Genomic DNA, 19,496 nt, shown 5'->3' with positions numbered 1-19,496 from the left:
GTTCATCTGGTCCAGGTGACTTATGTACCCTTCGGTCTTTCAGCTTTTTGAGCACCTTCTCCCTTCTAATAGTAACTGCACTCACTTCTCTTCCCTCACACCCTTCAACATCTGGGACATTGCTAGTGTCTTCCACAGTGAAGACTGATGTAAAATAATCATTTAGTTCATCTGCCATCTCCTTGGCCCCCATTATTAATTCTCCGGCCTCATTTTCCAGCATTCCTATATCCACTCTCATCTCTCGTTAAGCGTCACCGACCTGTGAGAATCCTCATCACTGTGGTCTGCTCCTGCTGCTGATTGGGCCATCAGAATTAGTCCAAACGCCTGCAAAGATCTCCTTTTAAGCAAGCTTATTACTCTATGGATTGAAACATTGAGGTGAATGCAGAGGAGGCCATGTCAGTGGTTGCTCTTCACGGCTCAGGACAGAGGTCAGGAGGCCGCAGATCGGTGCTGAAGTCCACTGGTCACTCCCCATGGAAGGACTGTGTTCAAGTTGTCACTCTTCTCGATGCTGACGGAGGATGTTTTCAAAATTCCAGGATATACTGTATGTGATTATTGGTACAGACTGTAGTTCATATTGGTCTCCTTCAGTTTTCTGCGTATAATTTCTTGTTGCCAATTGGTGGGTGGGCATTTGTTACTTTTTTGGGTGAGGGAGGTGTTGGGGATTTGGGGGTCTGATGTTTTGTTGGTGTTTTCTCGTGTGCGAGAGAGGGGTTGGGGGTTTGATACTATTGTCACTGTTTTTTTTTTGGGTTGGGGGTTAAGGGTTTGATGTTTTAGCAGGCTGTGTCCAGGTGGGCGATCTATTAGTTTTGTGCAAGGGAGGGGTTGGGGAGGTTTGCGAGTTTTGTTTCTTTTTCTTTCTCATGCAGGGTGGGGGTTGCTGTCTTCTTTCAATGACATACATGATTTTTCTGTAATTTATGGCTATCTGAAGAAGACAAATCTCAGTTATATTCTGCGTACATACATTGACAATAAAATGAAGTCTGATTTATTCAGTATGTCTGCAAGGAAATAAACCTCAGGGTTGTATATGCTGACATACATGTACTTTGATAATAAATTTAGTTTGAACTTTGAAAATGATTTTAACAATCCAGACAGCAAGAAAATAAGTTTTTAATTACCTACAACTTACCACTAAAACAACTTTTGATTTCTTCATTTAAAGGGCAGTAATAAACAAAGCAACACACATCCTGACGAAGGGTCTCGGCCTGAAACGTCAACTGTATCTCTTCCTAGAGATGCTGCCTGGTCTGCTGCGTTCACTAGCAACTTTGATGTGTGTTGCTTGAATTTCCAGCATCTGCAGATTTCCTGTTGTTTGCAGTAATAAACAAAGTCCTAGTGATCCAACCACACTGTGTTTAGCTAAATTGGTGTCAAGGATCTACACAAAAATCTTTGCAATGTGCTGAAGGAGGTCATACAACGTCTAGAAACTTAATCAGATATTTCTATGTTTCAAGAAATTATCGTAGCATTTAATTAGCAATTTGTCTTTTTGGGTCTCCATGTGACAGATACTGGAGACTGGGAACACTATAAAACTCGTGTAGAAGCTGGCTTTCATAGTACTTATATCAGTTACATCAATGTTCCTGTTCTGCCACTCACAGCTACAGATCCATTATCCTTCACTCTCCTTTATTCAACCACAAGTCTTACCACAATCCTCAGGCTTCTCTATCACACAAACTCCATTCTCAAAATAGAATCATATCCAATTTCCTCTCTGCATTTTAAAAGTGAAGAATATACTTATGAGAGGATGTAGAGCGCATGCTTCACATGCCTGAGGTCCCAGGTTCAATCCCCAGTCTCTCCACAGCTTTTACTGTCAACATTCCTCAAGCAAGTACTGTTGAAAAAATATCACTCCACTCTGGAACAACAGATCCCTTTGGGGCAGCACAGTAGTGCTGCGGTTAGACTAATATTATTATAGTGCCAGCAACCTAGATCAATTCTGAAAGGAGTTTGTACATTCTCCCCATGGTGACGATTCCTCCTCTGGTTTCCCCCCATATTCCAATGATGTACGGGCTAGGAGATTAATTGGTCATACACTGTAGTGTCAATGGATGGCATGGGCTCACTGTTACTGTGCTGTATCTCTAAATAAAAAATTGTCCCAGTTAGAGAATCACAATGTCACAGAATGACATTCAGCACTTGACAAAGTATTCATGGTAGGCGGGCAACATGAGTGGATAATTGAACCTGCATCAGGACTGAGGATTTAGAGACAAGATGGCCAGTAAAATGAGAAGAAGTGGTGAGAGAAGAGTCCAAGGTGCTTAGTGGACTGAAGTGGGGTGTTAACAACATCCACTACATTCACTTCAACAATAATCTCTGTTACTTCTTCCTTGTACAATCTGCCTTTTACAAATGTGTGCTGACTCTCCTTAATTAACTCAAATTTCCAAAGTCTAAAGTAAATTTATTATCAAAGTACATTTAAGTCACCGTATACAACCCTCAGATTAGTTTCTAAATGCACACTTGACAAATTGGCAGGGTTAGCGCTACAGGGAGATGCAAGGGACTGCTGATGATAGACTCTGGGGCAACAAGCAGAATGCTGGGAAACTCAGTGGGTCAGGCAGTATCTGTGAAGAGAAATTCATCATTGATATTTTGGATTAAGACCCTTCACCTGGTCTGAAAGAAGGGAGAAAGGGACACACTCCATTTACCAGGATTTCATATAAACAATAAATACTCACCCTAAATATGCATTCATACTTTGGATACTTTCAGGAAAAGGACTCCCACAATACATGTCTGTGACGCCTACTTCTTTCAACATATCTTTCTGGCAAAAATATAAAAAGGTAGATACAGTCAATCATTGCTACCTTTCTTAATTTTGATAGACTACAGACTTACATCTGTACAGCCACTATCTGTTCCCTAAAATCCCATTTTGCCTAATGATTTTACTTGATTTTGATTCCTCAATCAGTCCTTCTAATTGGAAAGACTATTGAAATTCATGAAGGCTCTCCACCCAGACTCTGTTTACATGTTGCTGCACCATTAATTTAAACTGTGAAAGTAAATCATATATTCAATTTTAAATTAGTTCCGACAGTCTTAGAGCAAAGTTAACTCAGTGGCATTGCCTAACCTATGGCACATATGCCTAAGGTGGTACACACAAAGCTTTTGTTTGTACATGGCATGCAGCGCTACTTCTCAATACTTTAAATCTCGCCCATAATAAAAAGCTTATGCACCAAAGCTCATAATTTCATATTTACATTTCTTATGTTATATATGAGATACAATAACAATATCATATAGAAATTGTTATTTTTCAGCTCATAGAAGATTAATATAGTTTTTGAACAGTTTAATCTGTGGTTGAGAGGGAAATTCGGTCATGATGGCAGACCCGATGAGCCAAAAATGGGCTAATTTTGCTTCTATGTCTATGGAATATACATAAATACGCAACAGTACTCATCCTTTTTCCATAAAAAATGCCCATAATTATTATTACTCATTCATTAATCAATGATCAGCTCCATTCAAAATTACCACCTGAAAGTTCAATGGTTTACTTCCTGATAGCCATCTCTGTTGAAACCCAAAATGGATTTAGTTCTACACACAGGATAATGTTGTTCTCCCACTTATGAGCTCCCTACCCTTACAGTTACAGGTGTCCCCCGCTTTTCAAACGTTCGCTTTACGAAACCTCACTGTTACGAAAGACCTACATTAGTACCCTGTTTTCGCTAACAGAAGGTTTTTTCACTGTTACAAAAAAAGCAGCGCGCGAAAAATGGCGGCGCGCGCCCCGAGCAGCCAAGCTCCTTCCCCGGAACTGCATTCTAGCCGCCATTGCTTAAACACGTGCTTTATCTCGATTTATTTTGTGCATCCGTTAGCAAGATGAGTTCTAAGGTATCGGAAAAGCCTAAAAGAGCTTGTAAGGGTGTTAAACTCAGCGTAAAACTAGACATAATTAAGCATTTCGATCGTGGTGAACGAAGTAAGGGCATTGTCCGCACGTTGAACTTGCCTACATCCACCATTCTCACTATTTACACACAGAGAGAAAAAATCTTGAAAGCTGCCGATGTTACTGTTGGTTCTGCTCGTAGCAAAGTGGTTTCTCTTAGTCGGCATCTAGTAATGGATAAAATGGAAAGTCTATTGCTTGAGTGGATTGATGGGTGTACAAAACGTGGTGTTCCTTTAAGTTATCTTATACTTAAGGAGAAATCAGTCAGTCTTTTTAATAAGCTGAAACAGAAAGCACTGGCCGATGGCGATGAAAGTATTGTGAAAGTGGAATTTAAAGGTAGTCACGGGTGGTTTGATCGGTTTCTGAGGCGAGGGCAGCTTCATAGTTTAACATTTACTGGAGAGAGTGCTTCGGCTGATAACTGAAGCTGCTGAAAGGTTCCCAGCAGAACTGAAGAAAATAATTACAGAAGGTGGTTATTCGTATAAGCAAGTGTTTAACTGTGACGAAACTACAATTCATTGGAAAAAATTGCCGAGTAAGACATTTATTTCGAAAGAAGAAAAGCAGGTTAAGGGACACAAGGTATCGAAGGACAGGTTTACCCTAATGTCTATTATTAACGCCACTAAGCCTCTACTAGTGTACCATTCAGAAAATCCGAAAACACTTAAAGGCGTTGATAAGAAAACACTTCCTGTTGTATTCCGTTCACATCCAAGCAGTTGGAACACCCAAGTGCTTTTTTCTGAGTACATGAGCAGATACGTTAGTCCTTTTGTTGAAAAATACTGTAGAGAAAATAACCTCGATAATAGGTGTCTTGTGATTGTCAATAATTGTGCTGCTCATCCGCCTGCCATTACCGAGTATGGCAGTAACATTCGTGTTGCGTTCTTACCGCCGAATACGACATCGTTGCTGCAGCTGTGTGACCAAGGCCTAATAGCCACAATTAAGGCTTACTACATACAAAATGTGAAACGTTTTATTGTAAGTGCTATTGACAGAGAGGGCAAATCTGAAGCATCTTTGCGAGAGATCTGGAAAGACTACAATATAAAACTGGCAATCGCCAACATTGGAGATGCTCTCGATAGGCTAACAGTCTCGATGAGAAATGGCGTTTGGAGGAAACTATGTCCCGAAGCAGTGAACGATTTTAAAGGCTTCGAACCATCAACAATAAATACGACAATAGTGAGCTTGGCTAAGGAGGCTGGGTTTGTGGAAGTTGATGAAGATGATATTGAAGAGGTTTTGACATCCCATGACCAAGAATTGACAGATGAAGAGCTGATGCAATTGCAAGAGGAAAGGATAACAATCGAAACCGAACGCAGTAGTGAAAATGAAGTCGTCCAGGGACTGAACGTGAAGCAGTTGCGTGAGACTTGTGTTATTTTTGTGTTATTTAGTATGATTTGTTATTTGGTATGATTTGTCAGCCTCATAGCTTAAAGGTTACTGGACAGAGTGCTTCCGCCAACAGCGCCTGCGCCGACAGTGCTTCCACCGAGAGCGCATGTGTGAGATTTTCGCTGCGCTAGACTGTGCTTCAATGATTGCAAAAAGTATTTCTACTTTATACGGGCTGTGTATTTTTGTGTTATTTAGCATGATTTGTTAATTGGTACGATTTGGCAGCCTCATAGCTTAAAGGTTACTGGAGTGAGTGCTTCTGCCAAGAGCGCATGCGTGAGATTTTCGCTGCGCTAGACAGTACTTCAATGATTGCAAAAAGTATTCTACTTTATATAGGCTGTGTATTTATCATATCATTCCCACTTTTATTATTATGTTACTGTTATTTTAGGTTTTATGTGTTATTTGGCATGATTTGGTAGGTTATTTTTTGGGTCTGGAAACGCTCAAAAATTTTTCCCATATTAATAAACGGTAATTACTTCTTCACTTTACGACATTTCAGCTTACGAACCGTTTCATTGGAATGCTCTACCTTCGGATGGCGGGGGAAACCTGTACCCCAGTTCCATGTTTCAATCTGTCAGCCTCGTATTACTCAGCTTTGATTCTGATGGTCCCCATTCCTATCTCTTCCTCCAAATACATTCATTCTGCTAGTTGTCATCATAATACCCTTTTCCACACCAATGACAACAATTCCCGATTCTTCCAGCCAAAGCCAAAATACTAGATACTGATTCTTCACCCCCCCGCGAGAATGTTTACATTCAATTAAATTTTTAATATTTATTCCACTTATTTTCTTTCACATTAAAAACAGAGGGCTATGTGAAACAGAAGGGTTAAATTGAACCTGGAGTACATTAAGAGGTCAGTACAACATCGTGGGCAGAAGGGCCTGTACTGTGTTATACTATTCTGTTTTCGCAATTATCAAGAGATAGGGAAATAATTTGCTAAAAACTGTTACATTTTCAAGAAAGGTTATTCTTCGCAACACAACATTGCATCAGCTTACCCCGTGTTCTAAATCGAGTCACATAACACAGAAACGATTGGCGCACCACATCTACGCCAACCATCAGATGCTACCTACGCTATTCCCATTCACCTGCACTTGGCCCATGGTCTACAACGCCAGGCTGATTCAAGTTCTCATCCAGACACATTTTAAAAATGGTACCAGACTCCACCATCTTCTCAAGCTGTAAGCTCCAGATTGTAAACATTCCAATAGTGAACAAAATCTTCCTCAGATCTCCTCTAAGGCTATCACTCTTCAACTTGAACCCTTGTGCTATAGTGAAAAGTGCTTCTTAAATGGCTCGATCAGGTCCTCCTCTGCCTTTGCTACTACAATGAAAACATACCAAGTCTCCCCTTATAATGAAATATTCAACATGAGCTATGGCCTATCTAATGTTTTGTACCAAATTTCCCATACACTGCACCAGCAAAAGGAAGTAAACAATCTGCATTCTTCACCAGTTTATCAGGCTGTGCTGCTCCTTCAGTGATCTTTGGACTTGCAGAGCAAAGTCACTTATTCCTCAATACTCCCTAGTGCCCTACCATTTACGGTACATTAGATACCATTGTTTAACTACCTCCAAATGCATCACCTCTCATCAGCACTCGTTAATAATACCACCAATTGTGTGTCAATTTACTGATTAATACATCCTATTTCACAGCAAAGTCATTGATCTGTGTAACAAGCAGACGGGATAAGACCATCCCAGCAACTATCCCCATAATACACCTCTATTCAACAGGTTTTTCTAATCATAAAAGTAACTCTTTACCATCACCTTGGCCAATCTCGTGGCCGTTTTTGGATCTGATTTGCCAACATGCATTGGATTGTTTGGGATTTAACCAGATCAGAGGTATTCAAGTCTGGTGACCAAGAAAGTTACCAGAGATCCAAGTACGATCTTCGGAAAGCCATCTCACTGGCCAAGTGGCTATACAGGACTAAACCTGAATCAACGAAGGATACTCCAATGTTCTGGCAGGGCTTGAATGCTATCACCTCCTATAAAGTAAAATCAAGCAACACAGCCAACAATGGGACTTCGCTTCCAGATGACCTCAATGTCTTCTATGCTCGTTTTAACTGTCAAATCATGGAGAAACCATCACAAACTCCTACAGCCCCTGATGATCTTGTGATTTCTGTCTCTGAGGCTGTCGTGTGAGCAGCCTTCAGGAGGGTGAACCCACAAAAAGCCCAGAAGTGGGTAGCTACCAAGTACTAAAGACCTGTGCTGATCAACTGGCTGGAATGTTCACTGAGCTCTTTAACCTCTCACTTCAGCAGTCTGACGTACCCACCTGCTTCAAGCAGGCTCCAATTATACCAGTGGCTAAGAACATGGTAACCTGCCTCAATGACTATTGTCCAGGGGAACTTACATCCACAGCTATAAAATGTTGAGGGTAGAATAAGCCAAATTCAGCACAGTTTCCTTAAGGGGAAATCTTGCCTGACAAATCTGTTGGAATTCTTGGAGGAAATAACAAGCAGGGTAGACAAAGGAGAATTGGCAGATATTCTGTACTTGGATTTTCAGAAGGCCTTTAACAAGGTGGCAAATGTGAGGCATTTTAGCAAGATAAGAGCCCATGGTATTACAGAAAAGATAGCAGTATGGATATCAGCATTGGCTGATTGGTAGGAGGCAAAGAATGGGAACAAAGGGAGCCTTTTCTGGTTGGCTGCCAGTGACTGCTGGTGTTCTGCAGAGGTTGGTGTTGGGACCATTCTTTTTACGTCAATGTCAGTGATCTGGATGACTGAATCGATGGCTTTGTGGTCAAGTTTGCAGATTGATACAAGATAGGTGGAGGGGCAGGCAGTGTTGAGGAAGCAGGAAATCTGCAGAAGGTCTTGAACAGATTAGGAGAATAGGCAAAGAAGTGGCAGATGGAATACACTGTAGGATGGTGTACTTTGTAAGTGGTCATGCACTTTGGTAGAAGGAATACACGGCATAGACTACTTTCAAATTCAGAAATTGGAGTTGGGAAGGGACTTATAACCATATAACAATTACAGCACAGAAACAGGCCATCTCGGCCCTTCTAGTCCGTGCCGAACTCCTTCTCTCACCTAGTCCCACCGACCTGCACTAGGTCCATAACCCTCCATTCCTTTCCTGTCCATGTATCTATCCAATTTAACTTTAAACGACAACATCGAACCTGCCTCAACTACTTCTGCTGGAAGCTCATTCCACACAGCCACCACTCTCTGAGTAAAGAAGTTCCCCCTCATGTTACCCCTAAACTTTTGCCCTTCAACTCTCAACTCATGTCCTGTTTGAATCTCCCCCATTCTCAATGGAAAAAGCCTATCCACATCAACTCTATCAATCCCCCTCATAATTTTAAACACCTCTATCAAGTCCCCTCTCAACCTTCTACGCTCCAAAGAATAAAGACCTAACTTGTTCAACCTTTCACTGTAACTTAGGAGATGAAACCCAGGCCAACATTCTAGTAAACCTCCTCTGTACTCTCTCAATTATATTGACATCTTTCCTATAATTCGGTGACCAGAACTGTACACAATACTCCAAATTTGGCCTTACCAATGCCTTATGCAATTTCAACATTACATCCCAACTCCTATACTCAATGCTCTGATTAATAAAGGCCAGCATACCAAAAGCTTTCTTCACCACCCTATCCACATGAGATTCCACCTTCAGGGGACTATGCACCATTATTCCTAGATCCCTCTGTTCTACAGCATTCTTCAATGCCCTACCATTTACCATGTTATGTCCTATTTTGATTAGTCCTACCAAAATGTAGCACATTTTTCAGCATTAAACTCCATCTGCCATCTTTCAGCCCACTCTTCTAACTCGCCTAAATCTCTCTGCAAGCTTTGAAAACCTACTTCATTATCTACAACGCTACCTATCTTAGTATAATCTGCATACTTACTCATCCAATTTACCACCCCATCATCCAGATCATTAATATATGTGACAAACACCATTGGACCCAGTACAGATCCCTGAGGCACACCGCTACACACCGTCCTCCAATCTAACACACAGTTATCCACCACTACTCTCTGGCGTCTCCCATCCAGCCACTGCTGAATCCATTTTACTACCTCGATATTAATGCCTAACGATTGAACCTTCCTAACTAACCTTCCGTGTGGAACCTTGTCAAAGGCCTTACTGAAGTCCATATAGACAACATCCACCGCTTTACTCTCGTCAACTTTCCTAGTAACCTCATCAAAAAATACAATAAGATTTGTCAAACATGACCTTCTATGCACAAAGCCATGTTGACTGTTTCTAATCAGACCCTGTCTATCCAGATAATTTTAAACAATGGAACCACATAAGCAATATGCCAATCTTCCGGCACCATCCCCATTTCTAATGACATTTGAAATATTTCTGTCAGGGCCCCTGCTATTTCCACACTAACTTCCCTCAAGGTCCTAGGGAATATCTTGTCCGGACCCGGAGACTTATCCACTTTTATATTCTTTAAAAGCGCCAGTACTTCCTCTTCGTTAATCGTCATACTTACAATAACTACCCTTCTTGTTTCCTTTACCTTACACAATTCAATATTCTTCTCCTTAGTGAATACCAAAGAAAAGAAATTGTTCAAAATCTCCCCCATCTCTTTTGGCTCCGCACATAGCCGTCCACTCTGATTCTCTAAGGGACGAATTTTATCCCTCACTATCCTTTTGCTATTTATATAACTGTAGAAACGCTTTGGATTTATTTTCACCTTACTTGCTAAAGCTGCCTCATATCTTCTTTTAGCTTTTCTAATTTCTTTCTTAAGATTCTTTTTACATTCTTTATATTCCTCGAGCACCTCACTAACTCCAAGCTGCCTATATTTATTGTAAATCCCTCTCTTTTTCTGAACCAAGTTTCCTATATCCCTTGAAAACCATGGCTAGCTCAAACTTTTAACCTTTCCTTTCAACCAAACAGGAACATAAAGATCCTGTACCCTCAAAATTTCACCTTTAAATGACCTCTATTTCTCTATTACATCCTTCCCATAAAACAAATTGTCCCAATCCACTCTTTCTAAATCCTTTCGCATCTCCTCAAAGTTAGCCTTTCTCCAATCAAAAATCTCAATCCTCGGTCCAGTCCTATCCTTCTCCATAATTACACTGAAACTAATGGTATTGTGATCACTGGATCAGAAGTGCTTCCCCACACATACCTCCGTCACCTGCCCTATCTCATTCCCCAACAGGAGATCCAACACTGACCTTTCTCTAGTTCGTACCTCTATGTATTGCTGCAAAAAACTATCTTGCACACATTTGACAAACACCAAACCATCCAGCCCTTTCACAGAATGGGCTTCCCAGTCTGTGTGTGGAAAATTAAAACCTCCCACAATTACAACCTTGTGCTTACTACAAATATCTGCTATCTCCTTACAAATTTGCTCCACCAGTTCTCGGTCCCCATTAGGTGGTCTATAATACACCCCTATAAGCATCACTACACCTTTCCTATTCCTTAGTTCCACCCAAATAGCCTCCCTGGACGATTCCACTAATCTATCCTGCCAGAGGACCACTGTTATATTTTCTCTGACAAGCAATGCAACACTTCCCCTTCTTGCCCCTCCTATTCTATCATACCTGAAGCAATGAAATCCTGGAATATTTAGTTGCCAATCACACCCCTCCTGCAACCACGTTTCAATAATAGCTACAACATCATATTTCCAGGTATCAATCCATGCTCTAAGCTCATCCACCTTTCTTACAATGCTCCTAGCATTAAAATAGATGCATTTAAGAAACTCTCCACCTCTTACTCTCTTTTTATCCTTAATGGAGCAAACAACTTTATCTTTTTCTTCCTTGTCGCCTATATCTTTGGTCCGAGTGCTCCTGATCTCTGTCCCCTGCCTATCCTCCCTCACACAGTGTCTACTAGCTTTCTCTATTTGTGAATTAATCTCCTCTCTCCTAGTCTCTTTAATTTGATTCCCACCCCCCAACCATTCTAGTTTAAAGTCACCTCAGTAGTCCTCGCAAAACTCCCCGCCAGGATATTGGTCCCCCTAGGATTCAAGTGTAACCCGTCCTTTTTGTACAGGTCATGCCTGCGTCAAAAGAGGTCCCAATGATCCAAAAACTTGAATCCCTGCCCCCTGCTCCAATCCCTCAGCCACCCATTTATCCTCCCCCTCATTGCATTCTTATTCTCACTGTCACATTGCACAGGCAGTAATCCTGAGATTACTACCTTTGCGGTCCTTTTTCTCAACTCCCTTCCTAACTCCTTATATTCTCCTATCAGGACCTCTCCCCTTTTCCTACCTATGTCATTGGTACTGTTACGTACTCTGTAACTGGGTTGCCAAACCAGCAGAAATGGAACACTCGTTGGAGTCTGGATTACTAGGAACTAATAAAGTTTTATTAAAGAATTAAGTAATACAGTACACTAATCGTAAGGATATAAATGTAACAGGTTAGCAATGATAACACACACATATACACAGAACTAGGGTAATAGGAATCAACCAAGCTCTATCGCAGTCTAGGGGTAAAATGATCAGTCTTAAGTGAAACAGAGTTTAGTTCAGTTTAGTGTCGTTCGCAGTAATCGCTGTTGTCGTACCGTTGGAGAGAGAGAGATGCAATTTGGTTTCAGGCAGACCTTTTAATGTCTTCTAATCCTGCTGTGGTCACCGACTGTGACCCCTCCGTTTCGGATACGATCGTTCTTCCGCTGTGAACCCGGCACCCAGGCAAGGGTGGACCCACACCCCAGGTTCCCACCAATCGTACCTTTACACCCTGTGAGCCTCTGGTCGGTTCCCGCGAACCGATCCTCCAAACTCCACCAACTTGTGGGGGCACACTGCTCTTTCCAGGGTCTCGTGGTGTGTCGTGCCTTAGCAAACCTGCTCCTCTTATCCCCCTGCTGGGGTATCACCTGTCCATCAAACTCCAAACAGTTCAGGTTCAAAGCAACCGGTCTGTCAACATCTGAATTGTGTTTCTTTCTCGTTAATCCCTCTCTTCTCTCTTATTAGCATTTTGAATGTTTTTCCATTGTCTTTCTTATCTCTCTCATTAGTATCATCCGTCCAGTACCTCTGATTGGCGTCACACATGACACCCCCACCCTTAAAAGGATTTTTACCGGGGTAAAAATTCTGAGCATGAATGCACATTATTAGATACACACTACTATACAGGTAGTCATCAGCTAATCGGCTAATACAGAGAACTTTAAGTTTTAACACCTTGACAGACAATCAGCAATCACATTGTCCGTTCCTTTTACATGTTTTATCTTAATATCAAATTCCTGTAATACCAGGCTCCAACTTAGTAAGCGTTTGTTTTTATCCTTCATTGTGGCCAAAAACACTAATGGATTGTGATCAGTGTAAACTATCAGTGGTTTCCGTGCCGGACAAATATAAACCTCAAAATGTTGCAATGCTAGTATGATTGCCAGTAATTCCTTCTCCACAGTGGAATAATTTCTCTGATGGGCATTAAACTTCTTAGAAAAATAAGCCACTGGGTGTTCGATCTCCTCTTTGTCTGTCTGCAACAGCACCGCCCATGCTGCTTCGTCGCTAGCATCTGTTGCTAGGGAGAAGGGTTTTGAAAAGTCAGGCGCATTCAATACAGGGTGGTGACACAGAATCACCTTCAGACTCTTGAAGGCTTGTTGACAAAGGTCGTTCCACACAAACTTTGCATTTTTCGGCAAGAGCTTAGTAAGAGGGAGGGTAATATCCACAAAGTTTTTGCAAAACTTCCGATAGTACCCCACCATCCCCAAGAACCTTCTCAGGGCCCTCTTGTCCATCGGGATGGGAACTTCAGAGGTAGCCTGCACCTTAGCCTGCATCAGTGCCAGCTGCCCCTGTCCTACCACACACCCCAGATATGTGACCTTAGCGTGGCTGAACTCACTTTTCGCGAGGTTCACTGTCAGGTTGGCTTCAGACAGCCATTTAAACCTTTCCCTTACTGCCACAATGTGCTCCTCCCACATGTCACTCCAAACCACTAAATCGTCAATATACGCATCTGTGTTCTTTAACCTTTTTATCACCTAATTAATCATCCTATAGGGGTGTTGCTTAATAGGCTGATCTGATGTGACAACAACATCATGTACCGTCCCCTTGCTTCGCCTCGGGACATCCAGACATAGAGAAGTCGATGTTCATGCCATCAGGTTGGAGGCTACCTAAACGGAATTCCTCCAACCTGATGGCATGAACATCGACTTCTCTAACTTCCGCTAATGCCCCACCTCCCCCTCGTACCTCATCCGTTATTTATTTTTATACAAACATTCTTTCTCTCACTCTCCTTTTTCTCCCTCTGTCCCTCTGACTATACCCCTTGCCCATCCTCTGGGTTTCCCCCGCCCTTTTGTCTTTCTCCCTGGGCCTCCTGTCCCATGATCCTCTCATATCCCCTTTGCCAATCACCTGTCCAGCTCTTGGTTCCATCCCTCCCCCTCCTGCCTTCTCCTATCATTTTGGATCTCCCCCTCCCCCTCCCACTTTCAAATCTCTTACTAACTCTTCCTTCAGTTAGTCCTGACGCAGGGTCTCGGCCTGAAACGTCGACTGTACCTCTTCCTAGAGATGCTGCCTGGCCTGCTGCGTTCACCAGCAACTTTGATGTGTGTCAGCTAAATCTACATTCGCTTCGGCAGCCTTTCTGGACATGCACTGAGTTACTGCGCAAACGGGATAAACCTGTGGGTCCATGGGCAGGTCCTCAGTCCTGGCAGGCTTGCTTGTCAGCTTTACTGCTGGGTACACATCTCCGCCTGCAAGGTCATTACTGAGCAAGACCTCCACGTCTTCCATCGGTAATTCGGGCCTCACCCTTATCGTGACCAGTCCGGAGACTAAGTCGCTTTTTAGGTGTATCTGGTGCAAAGGTACTGCTTCAGTCCCTTTCCCAATGCCTTTTATCACACTGACCTCCCCAGTCTTGGTCTCTGAACTAAAGTCTAACACCCTCCTTAAGATCAATGACTGACAAGCCCCAGTGTCTCTCCAGATCCGTACTGGTACTGGGTTTGACCCCTCCTTCACCAACACCAATCCGGCCGAAATAAACTTCTCGTGCCCTTCCTGAACTCCATCAGACCTCTTTTCCCCTAGCGGTTTGTTTGCCAGCTCAATACAGCCTGTCGGAGTCGCCGTTTTTCCTTTCCCCGTCTCCTTCTTTGGGGCAAAACACCTGGACGCAATGTGACCGGCTTTCCCACAATTTTAGCATACGACCCCAGGAGACTTCCTACCAAACTGCTTCCTGTCTTGCTTATCCTTCTGACTAGGCCCCGACTTATTTTCTGGCTTTTCCGGCAGACTTTCTCTGCCCTCTCAACTACCTTTCTGGTAGCTTTTACTCGGGGTAAACTTTGCTTTGTGTGTTAACGTGTACTCATCCGCTAACTTAGCAGTTGCAGCTAAGGTTTCTGCCTCTTTCTCATCTAGATAGGGCCTCATACCTTCAGGGACACAACCTTTAAATTGCTCAATCAGTATTAGCTGTAGCAGTCTGTCATAATTTCCAGTGACCCCTTTCGAGGTGCACCAACGCTCACAATACATCTGCATCTCACAGGCAAACTCTAAATACGTGCAGCCCCACTGCTTCCTCACATTCCAGAACCTTTGCCGGTATGCCTCGGGGACCAACTCATAAATCCTGAGTATAGCCTCTTTCACCACATCATACCTGTGGGCATCTTCTGTGAACAATGCCGAGTAAGCTTGCTGAGCCTTCTCCTTAAGTACGCTCTGAAGCAAAACAGCCCACTTATCCCTCAGCCAGTCCTGACTTGCAGCGACTTTTTCAAAATGTAGAAAGTACCGATCAACATCGGCCTCCTCAAATGGGGGAACCAACCTAACCCTCCTGGGTCGCCCTGAACCCTCCACCTTGGTTCGGCATTTGGCCCTTCTGTAACGCACATCCTTAACTTCTCCAGCTCAAACTCCCTTTCCTTCTCTTTCTCTTCTCGTTCTAGCTGCTTTACTCGGAACTCGTGCTCGAGTCTTAATTTTTCCATCTGCAGCTGCACTGCTTCTCCACCAGGTTTGCTCATAGACACCACCTCCAGCTCCCCGTGGGGAAACACACCTTTAGATACATAATGCTCAACCATAGTTCTGTGCATCTCCGTTCTCCTCATTGTCAGCTTCCCCTTAAAAAGATTCAACCATTTTGCAACAGTCGTCAATTCTGATTTCCTGGCATTCTCTAATGTCTCCAAGGTTGGCGCCTTTAGAAATTCCTCAATCTCCATTTCTGCTGTTTGCCCTCTTTTTTTCTTTTGGGAATTTTAACCCAATCGATTTACCCAGTCCCAAATTTTGGCGTTCAAAATCCCGGACGAGCCCCCACTTAGGTTACGTACCCCGTAACTGGGTTGCCAAACCAGCAGAAATGGAACGCTTGTTGGACTCTGGATTACTAGGAACTAATAAAGTTTTATTAAAGAAATAAGTAATACAGTACACTAATCGTAAGGATATAAATGTAACAGGTTAGCAATGATAATACACACATATACACCGAACTAGGGTAATAGGAATCAACCAAGCTCTATCGCAGTCTAGGGGTAAAATGATCAGTCTTAAGTGAAGCAGAGTTCAGTTCAGTTTAGTGCCGTTCACAGTAATCGCTGCTGTCGTACCATTGGGGGGGTGAGGGGAGGGGAGGGGAGGAGAGGGGAGGAGAGGGGAGGAGAGGGGAGGAGAGGGGAGGAGAGGAGAGGAGAGGGGAGGAGAGGGGAGGAGAGGAGAGGAGAGGAGAGAAGAGAAGAGAAAGAGAGAGAGATGCAATTTGGTTTCAGGCAGACCTTTTGATGTCTTCTAATCCCGCTGTGGTCACCGACTGTGACCCCTCCGTTTCGGATACAACCGTTCTTCCGCGGTGAACCCGGCACCCAGGCAAGGGCGGACCCACACCCCAGGTTCCCACCGATCGTCCCTTTACACCCTGTGAGCCTCTGGTTGGTTCCCGCGAACTGGTCCTCCAAACTCCCACCAACTTGTAGGGGCACACTGCTCTTTCCAGGGTCTCGTGGTGTGTTGTGCCTTAGCAAACCTGCTCCTTTCATCCCCCTGCTGGGGTATCACCTGTCCATCAAACTTCAAACAGTTCAGGTTCAAAGCAACCGGTCTGTCAATATCTGAATTGTGTTTCTTTCCTGTTAATCCCTCTCTTCTCTCTTATTAGCATTTTGAATGTTTCTCCATTTTCTTTCTTATCTCTCTCATTAGCATCATCTGTCCGGTACCTCTGCTTGGCATCACACATGACAGTACCTATATGTACCACCACCTGTGGTTCCTCTCCCTCCCACTTGGAAGTCCTAGTGCAGGACTTCATAAAGGTTAACTTGCTGGTTGAGTTGGTAGTAAGGAAGCAAATCCAATGTTAGCATTCATTTCAAAAGGACTAGAATACAAAACTAAGAATATCATGCTGAGGCTTTATAGGGCATTGGTCAGGCCATATTTGGAATATTGTGAGCAGTTTTGGGCCCCTTATCCAAGAAAGGATGTGTTAGGATTGAGAAGTGTCGAGAAATGACACTAGGAATTGAAATGATCCTAGGAATGAAAGGTTTAATATATGAGGAGGGTTTGATAGTTCTGAACTAAATTTGCAGTTTAGAAGAATGGGAGGGGATCTCATTGAAAAGTATAGAATATTGAAAGGCCTAGATGGAGTGGGCATGGAGAGGATCTTTCCTATAGTAGGGGAGTCGAGGACCACAAGACATAGGAGCAGAATCAGGCCATTCAGCCATCGAGTTTGTTCCGCCATTCCATCATGGCTGATCCTGGTTTCCTCTCAACCTCATACACCTGCCTTCTCACCATATCATGTGATGCCCTAACCGATTGGAAACTATCAAATTCCTCTCAAATATACCCACGGACTTGGTCTCCACAGCTGTCTGTGGCACAGCATTCCATAGATTTACTCTTCTCTAGATCAAAAAAATCCTCCTTACTTCTGTTCTAATAGGTTGCCCCCTCGATTTTGAGGCTGTGCCCTCTAGTTCTGGATACCCACGCCGGAGGTAACATCCTCTCCACGTCCACCCTATCTAGTCCTTGCAACATTCGGTAGGATTCAACAAAATCCCCTCACATTTTGCTAAATTCCAGTGAGTACAGGCCCAAAGCTACCAAATGCTCCTCACATGTTAACCCCTTCATTCCTGGAATCATGCTCATGAACCTCCTCTGGACTCTCTCCAATGACAATACATCCTTTCTGAGATATGGGGCCCAAAACTGTTGACAATACTCCAAGTGCAGCCTGACTAGTGTCTTATAAAGGCTCAGCATTATCTTTTTGCTTTTATATTCTATTCCCCTTGAAATAAATGCCAACGTTGCATTTGCTTTCTTTATCATAGACTCAACCTGTAAATTAACCTTTTGGGAGTCTTGCCTAAGGACTCCTAAGTCCCTCTGCACCTCTGTTGTTTGAACCTTCTCCCCATTTAGATAATTGTTCCTTCTCCCCATTTAGACTATTGTTCCTTTTACCAAAATAAGTTATCATACATTCCCCAACACTGTATCCAATCTGCCATTTTTTTGTCCATTCTTTCAATTTGTTTAAGTCCTGCTGCAATTGTATTGCTTCCTTAGCACTGTCTATCCCTCCAGTTATCTTTGTATCATCTGCAAACTTTGCCACAAAGCCATCAATCCCATTATCCAAATCATTGACAAACAATGTAAAAAGCAGCGGTCCCAATACTGACCCTGAGGAAAAGCACTAGTCACTGGCAGCCAACCAGGGAAGGTCCCTTTTATTCCTACTGGTTGTCTCCTGCCTGTCAGCCATTCCTTGATCCATGCCAGTATCTTCCCTGTAACACCAGAGGATTTTATTTTGTTAAGCAGCCTCAAATGTGGCATCTTATCAAATGCCTCTGAAAATCCAAGTAAATGAAATCCACTGCCTCTCCTTTGTCCACCCTTTATAGAAACCATGCTGACTTTGACTTATTATATCAATAGTCCAATGTACCCTGAAACCTCATCCTTAATAATAGACCCCAACACTTTCCAATCACTGAGGCTTTGCTAACTGGCCAATAATTTCTTTTCTTTTACCCTCTTCCCGTCTTAGGTTGGAGTGGCATTTGCAATCTTCCAGTCCTTCGGTACCACGCCATAATCAAGTGATTCTTGAAAGATCATGACCAGCATATCCGTCACCTCTTCAGCAACCTCTCTCAGGACTCTGGGATGTAGTCCATCTGGTCCAGTTGACTTATCCACCTTAAGACCTTTCAGTTTGCCTAGTACTTTTTCCTTTGTAATAGCAATGGCACTCACTCCTGCTCCCTGATACTTACAGACCTCTGGCACACTGCTAGTGTCTTCCACAGTGAAGAGAGATGCAAAGAACCCATTAAATTCATCTGCCATTTCTTTGTCCCCCATTACTACATCACCAGCATCATTTTCCAGTGGTCCAATATTAACTCTCACCCCCCTTTTACTCTTTATATAACTGAAAAAAAACTTTTAGTGTCCTCTTTATATTATTGGCTAGTTTGACCTCAATCTTCATCTTTTCCTTTCTTATAGCTTTTTTGGTTGTCTTTTGTTGAATTTTAAAAGCTTCCAAATCATCCTACTTCCCACTCACTTTTGCTACCTTATATGCCCTTTCCTTGGCTTTTATGCAGTTCTTAACTTCCCTTGTCAGCCACGGTTGCCTACCCCTGCTACTTGAGAACAACTACTTCTGTGGGACATATCTATCCTGTGCCTTGTGAACTATTCCCAGAAACTTCAGCCACCTCTGCTCTGCCGTCATCCCCGTCAGTATCCTCCTCCAATCCACCTTGGCAAACTCCTCTCTCATGCCTCTGTAATTCCCTTTATTCCATTGTGATACTGATACATGTGAGTTATGCTTCTCCCTCTCAGATTGCTGTATGAATTCAATTATTCAGAGGGCACAGCCTCAGAATAGACATCCCTCTAGAACTCTAGAGGA

General features: G+C 43.0%; 1 protein-coding gene across 5 annotated transcripts in view; it reads right to left on the bottom strand.

Moving 5' to 3' along the window:
* The window catches only part of lratb.1 (lecithin retinol acyltransferase b, tandem duplicate 1), a 345,236-nt gene that overhangs the window by 274,481 nt on the left and 51,259 nt on the right, over positions 1 to 19,496 (bottom strand). For all 5 annotated transcript variants that reach the window (XM_072255868.1, XM_072255870.1, XM_072255869.1 and 2 more), the window contains exon 5: positions 2,754 to 2,842. In XM_072255868.1, the coding sequence (XP_072111969.1) occupies positions 2,754 to 2,842 (89 nt within the window). The remainder of the gene's footprint in view (positions 1 to 2,753; positions 2,843 to 19,496) is intronic.

This window comes from Mobula birostris, chromosome 4 (assembly GCF_030028105.1).
Source record: "Mobula birostris isolate sMobBir1 chromosome 4, sMobBir1.hap1, whole genome shotgun sequence".
Lineage (NCBI taxonomy): Eukaryota > Metazoa > Chordata > Chondrichthyes > Myliobatiformes > Myliobatidae > Mobula > Mobula birostris.
Note: the sequence above shows the minus strand (reverse complement) of the source record. Positions and strands in the feature narration are given on the sequence as shown.